At 33.8% G+C, this 9,696-nt stretch overlaps 1 protein-coding gene across 1 annotated transcript; it reads right to left on the bottom strand.

Moving 5' to 3' along the window:
- Positions 1 to 2,854: 2,854 nt before the first annotated feature.
- LOC140759639 (uncharacterized) lies at positions 2,855 to 6,340 on the bottom strand. Its single transcript, XM_073096249.1, has 4 exons — positions 6,015 to 6,340; positions 5,830 to 5,940; positions 4,650 to 4,718; positions 2,855 to 3,176 (listed from the first exon to the last, which is right to left on the bottom strand). The coding sequence occupies exons 1-4, from the start codon at positions 6,171 to 6,173 to the stop codon at positions 3,126 to 3,128; spliced, it is 390 nt and encodes a 129-aa protein (XP_072952350.1). The 5' UTR covers positions 6,174 to 6,340; the 3' UTR covers positions 2,855 to 3,125.
- Positions 6,341 to 9,696: the final 3,356 nt, after the last annotated feature.

The raw sequence follows: 9,696 nt of genomic DNA, 5'->3' as shown, positions 1-9,696 counted from the left end.
ACCAAGGAAGTCTTCTCAATTTATTTTTAACACCGACACAACTTCATAATTATACGAGATAAATTTTAAAATTCTCACTTCTTTTATGCTATTCCTCAATAATATAGGGTATAATTAGCATATTGTAGATTAATCACACTTTAAATGATTAAATAAGAGCTTAAACGTCTTATCCTTGCTTAGTTGCTCAAGCATTAAGGTCATCAATTATCAGCACAAACAGAATAGAGGATAGAGGATAGAGGATTCCCCTGCATTAGACCCTTCTTGCACCTAAAGTAGTTGCTCACTTTTCCATTTATCATAACTACAAAAGAACTATTAGACACTAACTAGATTACCCAATGGGTCTATCTCCTTTTGAAGCTCATTCATCGAAGGACATTCTCAAGAGTCACATCTAATTTTATCATATGCTTTTTTAAAATTTGGTTTCAGCAAAATACTATCATCTTTTTTAACATGGCAATTTATTTCATAGGCGCTTACAATCTCCAGAATAAATATTTTCTTGATGAAAGACTTTTGGTAACTATTTATTAAGCTATCTATCGTTCTACAATCCTATTTGTAGTTATAATTTAACAATCTAATAGCTTTGTTCTCTTATACTTTCTCAAGCCTTTTCTTCTTGGGTAAAAAGACAAACTATAGTATAATTCAACATTTACAAATTCAAAATCCTAGTGTAGAAATCTATAAACAAATCCATAACATCCTTAATTATATCCTAAAAATCATAATAAAATCTCATACTAAATGCATTAGGACCAAGAGCTTTATTTTCTACCATAGCAAACATTGATGTCTTCACTTCATCCTCCTCAAAAGGCACTATCAAGCTCACAGTCAGATACTTCTCTAACTTAGAGGAGCTCCAAAAGGCACTATCTTCTTTCGTCTTAGGAACCGCAAACCTCTTATATCATTTAATAATCCTTCTATTTTAATACCTCAATTTTCCCTTCCATCTATTCCATTTTATTAAGTGAAGTAATGTATTTAGTAGTTATATCTTTCTCAAGAGATTTCATGACTTTTAAATTATCCATGTCCCAAGTTCATACTAGTTATTTCCCGTCTCAAACTCGTCATTTTTCTCCACAATAATTACTTCTTTTTTTCTCTCTTTTCTATCAAAAACATTTTAACAAACACTTAATGGGAAGTGTGTTCTGCCTCTCTTGCCCTATTTTTTTCATTCTTCTATTCCCTTCGTCTATGGATTTGTCCTCTTTTTTGGCCAACTATCCCACTAGATATTGCTAGATTGTTATATTTTAGTATTATCCTTTGTCACCCAAGTGAAGTATCTATTTATGAACATCACCAATACCCTCAATTTATCTCCAACACCTTCAATCTTGTCAACCTTGAGTTGATTTTCCTTCCGGTTCTCTATCTATCATAAGTAGCAAAATTATCTTCTATTCTCATAAAATGAGTATAAGTTCAACAGTGGAGAGGGATACTTGAGAGTTTGATCCAAATTGTCTCATTCCATCTATTCTCAAGGACATCGACATAAGAATAGCCATTCCGCCATGGGCCTTATCAAACCTTAGATGAATACAATCTAAAGCCCAAAATCGAATTAGGTCCACTAGAGGAAGAAGAATATATTAGCCGTTATTTTTCTTGATCCATAGAACTGCTTCAATCCTTTATTATATAGGGAATTTTACAAATCACACCCTATATTTTATCTCTTTTGTGATTCAAACCCCGTCTTTAAGATCTACTTTTTTCTTATAATTCTCATTTAGCACCCTCCGTTAATTTAAATAGTACCAGCAAAAAAATATTCTATTATAATATATGAAATAATTTATAAATATCTAAATCATCTCTGCATTCTTCAAAGAAGGGGCACGGAGAGGTAAAAATAGTGACTTGAATATTTTAGTAATTTGATCGATATCAGTCAGTCAAAATAACGTTGGATGTTAAACGAGAATTATGAAAAAAAAAATTATAAAATCATCAAAGATGAAATATAAATCATAAAATATCTTATTATATATTCTAATGGAATCTCTCGAGTGACATATAATTATATATTGCTTGATGTGTATGCTCCATCCTCTCAGATAGGATCCTGTACTTCTTAATTGGTTCCCAGAAGGAACCCACAAGGGACATCTTTTTCACAAAAAAAATCCATTACTTGTTCAGCGATATTACCAGCTCACCAAATTGGAGCTCGTAGAGTTAACGTATGCCAAACAGGAAAGTACATCGAAGAAATTTGGACAAGTATCTTTCAAGCACGAGAGAGAAAAAGAAAAAGAGAAAGAAAAGATGCCATTGGAATGTTACTGCTATGAAATTGCTACTATATATTCTCTATTGCTTTTGGTTGAGATACATGAACAATACTCAAAAGGAGCCAAGACTTCTCTGAAATCATTACAAATGCTTCCAGCCTCATATTTCTTGTCTCAATGTTACAAACATACTTAGCAAACCGTTTGATCAAAGTAGAAATAGATATTCTCAGTAACTAGTAAACTATAATGCACCTTGAAACATCTAGCCACCTTTTTATAGAACACAATACAAGATTGCAAGTGAAAGGCATGGTTATGGGTTTGACTAATCAAATAACAAACTTCTTGACTAATGCCTTTCCAGTATAAGTATTGGAGATCTCAAGAATCCACCAATGTTCTGACTCAATTTTGTATACTAATGCTTTCATATTTCTGACTCACCTCTTTCCTTTTTTCCTACTGCAATCTAGCAAAGATATTTTTGCATCAAGAACTTTTGTGGAGGCATGAATCCTAACCAGCCGTAATTAAATAGGAAAGACACCCAAGCTCATTGGACAACTAAGTTATAAATCCAAGCATATTCTAAACGAGGACCATCTTATTAAAAGAGAAGCACTTGCTATACAAAGTTCTTATCTTGCTTCCAAGCATGAAGACCAAACAAAGTGTGTATGACATACATGGTAGGTAGACCCCTTTATGTAACTACTGAGCTCAATACACAATTTAGGCACATGAATAGTTTCTCTCCATCAACTCTTGAAGCTTGTAACTCTCGCAAGAAGGCAAATTGCAAAGCTGTAGATATGTTGAAAGTTTGTAACGGTAAAAGTAGCAGCACACTTGCGCCTACCGATCTTGGAAAGATGCGTTCATGAGGTTGAATGCTGAATCCATGAACTGCAGAAGAATTTTATAAATGGTCAGAACCTAAAATGGTAATAACCAAATGGTGCATGTTAAAGAGATGCTGCTTTGGATGCCCATAGACTTCGTACAATACATGCATATATATATAATCAATAATATTAGTAAAGGAACCACACAAGCTAGCAAGATTGATACAAACCAATAATATTGAAACACATCTCCACTGATATGATGCATTGTTTTCTCACACAAGAACACATTGTCATATTTCTACTCAGTGCATTTCAGGCATTTCAGGCATTTCAGGCATCTCAGTACACGAGGCTTCTGCTTACATAAGAATGTGGAAAATGAAAATGTACATAGCCCCACTTTATTTTAGAAGAGATTGTTTTCATGACTTGAATTCATGACCTCATAGATGAAAAAGGCAAGCCTTCTATTTTGATATTACACCAATTCTATTGTGACTACACCAAATGATGCCCTCTATTTTGAGATGCATCTCATACAATTGTATTCCAATGCTTTGAACTGTCATGGTGCAACTGCGTGCAAGGAATCATGGATCAGTACCCATAAAGAATTTAGAAAAAAAAAAAAGTTCATCTAAATGGAGAGGAAAAAAAAACATTCCAGATGGAAAAATAATCCTCTGGACCTTTTGAGTGATTTGTAACAGCTTTCTTATCTCTTATCTTCCAGCTTGACATCATGTCCTTGAGCACTTAATTTCTAGCACCCTATTGCCTAGTTGCTAAATGTACAGCATATTACACATAGTTAGTCATATAAGCATCAATAGAACTTCTACAGAAAGAGCCACTTTTCCATTTGACCAGATCTGCTCTAATTTAAAGCTCATTCTCCTTTACACCTCCTTGTTGAATGATAGATCCTAGATAGCGGGGCTTGCCCTCTTTAGGAACTTGTTGCACATCAAGAAAGACTAAATATAGTGATATACTATAAGGTACTCAATTCTAGATCTACTTATTATAAGCCTTGACTAAGTTTCTCTTACATGTCCCTAAGGCCCTAACTTAACATTACCTCTCAGGTTGAGATTCTTAAGAAGAATCCAAACTCTATTACTAATAGAATAAAACCAGCATAACATAATAATTTGATAAAAGTGGCATTAAATGAGGCAATAAAATATTCATCTGGAATCAACTGAACACGGGAAAACTAAGTTGCATAAGATGCTAATACTCATTAATTATAAAGGTTCTTAATATGTCTTTTAGAGGAGATCACTATAAGGAAATATCAGGTTATATTCCTCACTGATGTAGAAGTGTGATGTTAAGCATTCAACAAACATACTTAGCTAACAATTCTGAGAAGTGCGAAGTCAGCAATAAACTTCCAAATGCTTAGCCCACAGATATCAAACTTAGTATTGAATATTTGATCAAAGACGAGAAGTGAAAAAAGATCCTTATATTTTGATAATCATATTTTAGTACAAAGGGAAAAATAGTAATGCTACAGCATTACCTTTCCTATGGACCGTAGTTCTCGTCCAACAGGTTCCATAAATTTAAAGTTAACATCAATAGGCCAGACCTGCAAATAAGTAAAAATATTGTGATCCTGTTAAAAGTCATAAGGAAACTCAAAATGCAACTTTGAAATGCTAGTAATAACTGGCCAACATGCAAAAACATTTAGAAAATTTGCACAATAAAAATTCTTGCCAAAGATTTAAATTAGGCGAAAGGAAAATTGAACTGATGATTTCTATATACTTAAGTTCTTCAAATTCAAGAGTCAGCAACATATTACATCATAAGGCCAAATTCAAGAGTCAGCAACATATTACATCATAAGGCAAAACTCTCATCAGATCAAAGTGGCTTTAAAATAACAAAGAGAGAAAAAGAGCAAAATCAATTTATATTTGCATAACTTTTTAATTCAATCTGTAGTTGCACAAGTATGTCGCTTTCTGGCAAGAAAGGAAATCAAAAAAGGATTTGATACACTATGTTGCACTTAAAGAGAAGTACTAGATATCAGTGAAGAGTTCATGAACCCACAAAAGACGGGTAAGAGTAGAAGAAATGAATTTGTTGTATTATGCAATACTACATGTCCACCAAAAATATTTTTTAGCTCAAAGTGACTAGACTTCACTATGTCAGGTAAATATCAATAGATTTGCAAGTTTATCTTATTTGTACAAAATATTCTACATTAAATTAGAAATTTACACTCGAATCCTAAAGTCTTTCTAAGAAGAAATCACCCGAGATCCTTATAGTACTAGGTCTCACATGAATTCACATATAAAATAACCCCAAAATCTCCTCTCAGTGAATTGTTAGAGACAGGCATACCCTTTCTAAACGAGGCTGCATACAAGCTTCCGACAAATGGGAAGAAATACACCTGAATGACGATGATAATTGATGCCGGTGCCCTTCAGACACCAGAAAAGAAATCATTCAACAAGGACGGCGATTTGGAGGTCAAGCTAAATATTTTTGCTTATAATCATCAAGAAAAAGATATGAAAAACCTAAATGATGAATTACCCGAAACAAGTAATCACCCAAATTACTAACCCAGCCACAATAAATCACAAGCACCAAGAAAAGAATATTCCAATACAACCATCATTTCACATATAAAAAACTACAAAAAGAAGCTAACTTTGAAATCGTTAAAACCAAACCTTCAACCCAAGCAGCTTGACCGGAGTAATCTGCCCAGGGACGATGCATTCAGGCCCAGCCGCCTCCAGCTTCGCCTCCATTGCGAAGCCTTCGCCTATCGGATCCGGATGCTGACCAAAACCAAACAAAATAAGACGAAATCGACCATCAACCGAATCTAAAGAGACGAGAGAGCTCAATCCACCTTCATGACGGCTAGGGCATAGGCGCTGCCAGGGTTCTGGGCGACCCGAAGAACCGGGCTCTGGTGAATCCTCGGCACCGGCTTCTTCCCCGCGGTGGTCGCCCGCCACGGGACGTCGTCCGCGAGCAGCGCCCTCTTCGAGGCGGTGGCGGACGTCATGTGGGGAGCTCGGATAGCGGCCGTGCGGATAAGAATAGTTACGGCGAGGGGAATTTTTATCCAATTCTTAGAGTTGTTAGGGTTTTATAGGTGGATGGATTGTGTTTGTGGGTTGGTGGTGTGTGATAGCGAGGAGGATTGGGGGGGGATTTGGAGTAGGAGAGAGAGAGAGAGAGAGAGAGAGATAAAGTAGGGGAGATGTTAGAGGCGGAGGTTTTTGCTTTGATTTGTAAGGGGATTAGGATTAGGATGGTGATGGATTGTACTACTTTTGGTTGGTTGATGTAAGGAGTTGGCTAGAATGATTAATTAATTACACAGGGATTATATACACCCGTTCATTTATTATAACACGATATCGCTTTATATCCTTTAAAAAAATGTGAGATTTAAGACCTCCTAAATTATTTAAATATTTTATAATGATTCTGTTGTCGGCCTAGTAATTTTAGTGGGCACGCCAAAACTTCCAAGTGTTAGTCTGGATTCAGCGTATTTGCTGTGTCAAAAACTGTTCAGATATAAATGGCTATATACTCGACGGCTAGATTAAGTTTAGTTTATTGTTCGGTAGTGTATTGGCTTAGAGAAACAATTTGGTAGCACAACGGCTTGAAGCGACGATATTTATCTCAAATTAGCACAAAGCTTAAACTAGGTGTATAAATTTGTTGGCTTACTTAATAGGGCATAAGTATCTTTCTATAGGGATGGTTGGCTTTTTCTCCTACCTATATTTAACATTTTCATTTTTAAATAACGATAATAAGAATTATATAACTCGAGCTAAGCCCCATCAAATTTGACTTGTAAAACACTCACCCTCTAAAATCATGTCTTTCACATGGAATAACCCACGTGATTCTCACATGGCCCCAGTACAATATTCTCACAAAGTATCTAAGAAAGATCTAAAATACTATAACAATTTAAGCAAATATAATTCAAATATACAAGTATTGCAGGCTTCAACAAGCCTCTAGTAATACAAACTTAAAGTATATGATCTCTAACAAAGCTAAGTCTAATTAGGAAGAAATAGAATAAAAAACTTTAATAGAGAAATATATTTGTTACTCCTTGATATCCACATCCTCATTCTCTAACTCTGAAATATTTCTACCAAAATGTAGTTAGCATACAGCCCAGTGGATATAATTCAATAATAATCTATGAACAATATAAAATGCATTAAAAATATTCTAATGCATGCTAGTAATTATCAACGTAATAGAATAAACATATCCGAAGTAATTTGCAATGAACTTTCATATAATGATACAGAATTACATAATAACATTATAACTTAAATCAACTCCTCATCTCATCAAGATAAGCTCACATAGTGGAATTTTAAAAAAGAACTTAGAAAGTTTAAGAAAGGTATCAAGGTGACAAAGACGACAAGGCAAAGCTTGTGGGGTCAACGAAAGATTTATCGGAGATCACTGGTTGACGAATTTTGCTGATGAAGAACAAAAAAAGAAAATTGATGTCGTAAATCGAAATACTTTGAAACTAATTCGATGGAGAAGAAAGAAACTCACCATTAAAGAGATTACCAGGGTTAATTTGGGTTGGCGAAGGCATGGTGATAGGTGATCACCATCGAATACCTTCAGTAAAAACAAAAGAGAAAGGAGATGAGAGCAATAAGAAGATGAAGGCATTATGAAAAAGAAGGGTGGTTGTATAAGAGAGTTAATGGTACATTAGGATTCACTTCATATCGAACTATCTCACAAGGAAAAACAAAATAAGATTCAAAATTATGTGATCCTAATGAAGAGGAGTTAGCAATCACACGTGCACCAAATGTGGCAAATTTTTTTTTTGTTTTTTTGGATCAAGACGTTATAGCTTGTATTTGAAACAAGCCTAACTTGATCAATTGAATTAAGCTCAAATTTATTTCCGCCAAAGTACTATCAACTTAATGAGAAATGACTCAAAGGAGGGACGATGCTGTAACTTTATATTACACTTGCACCAAAAGTCACCAACAATTAATAGTTAGTAGCATCTTCTATAGTTTGCAGATCAAATGAGGAAACACACCAAAGTTTTATCTATTGGAATATATTTTTGATCATGAATATCACATAAACTTTGAGCTCTAGATTTAAGTGGGGTCCACATATTATTAATGATGGATTAATGATAAAATTAAAATAGCTTAAAGAGTACTTTAATGTCGTATATTTATTTATTCAAATTTATGAAGAGAAGTAAAAATAAACGAATAAAAATTGGCTTTAAATGGCTACGATAGTAACGAAAAATGAAGAGAAGTAAATTTAGACCAAAAAGGTATCTGTTTTTTTAGATAAAAGAATCTATGCAAATCAAATTATACACGTGCGAGTCACCAAGCTCTTCGTAGGTCAAGTCTAAAATTACTTTTTGTCTAATACTATTTTGGTCATATTCAAATCAAGTCTAGATCGATCTGAAGTAGTATGTCCCTTCAAATAAAGTTAACCTACTATGAAGAGGTGCATCCTTTCATTCCAATCCAACCAAATTTTTTTGCATCCTATTAGCGTGGTTGTTTAATTTTTTTAAATAGTCATACAATCTGCATTAGTTAATTAATTAAATTGGTTCATTCTATTCATACATTTTTTATTCTTTTAATTTTGCATTTGAGAAAGAGTGCATTGTTTTGTTGAAACATTTTTTAGTCTTTTAATTTTGCATTTGAGAAAGAGTACTGCATTGTTTTGATTCAACAAGGCACTTGAATAATAGTTTATTTTCGTATGTAAGACAATTGTTATATCCTAAGAGATTGACATTTACTATTCCAAAAGTAATTAGTGGAGGACGAATTGATATTAGGAAAATAGTGTCTAACAGTATACTCAACTGTACAAAATTTTATATTCTGTAATTTGTAAGTTTATTTATTTTTTACTTATTTTGGATCAAATTTTATGACTATAAAAATGAGATTGTTACTGCCAATATTATGAGATAATGGGCTGTTAAAATAATAGAGCTAGCTTGAGCTCAACTCGGTAAAGCTTGATCATTCTTGACTCAAAAATTAGTCAAGACAAACTTGATCTCCAAAATATACTCGAAAATAATTTTGAATCGAGCTTGATCATGAGCCTAGTCCAATTAGATTTGGACAGATATAGAAGAAAAAAGTAAAATTGCCTTGAAAAGTTAAAAGACAAAAATAAGTAAGAAAATAGAAACACGACAAAGACTACAACATAATCTTTTAACATGAAAATCTCTCCCTATCAAGAGGAAAAAGCTACAGACTTGTCCAAATCGGATTAATCTATCTCATAGACATAGAAATAAGATTTACTATAGCTTTTCTCGACACTCCAATGCGCACATGAGTGTCTAGGTCTCATCTTGGACATGTCCCACGCGATAAACTACTCTTGTGAAATAAAAAGCCTATGTCCAGTTCGCATCAAGGTATGAATCGATCTTCAGAATAAGTGTTGTTGTAGGTTGATAATGTAAAAGGATTAGAATAAGGGAATTGTGTATCTCACTA

The sequence above is a fragment of the Typha angustifolia genome, chromosome 4 (assembly GCF_048772165.1).
Source record: "Typha angustifolia cultivar Huaian chromosome 4, ASM4877216v1, whole genome shotgun sequence".
NCBI classification, from domain to species: domain Eukaryota; kingdom Viridiplantae; phylum Streptophyta; class Magnoliopsida; order Poales; family Typhaceae; genus Typha; species Typha angustifolia.
Note: the sequence above shows the minus strand (reverse complement) of the source record. Positions and strands in the feature narration are given on the sequence as shown.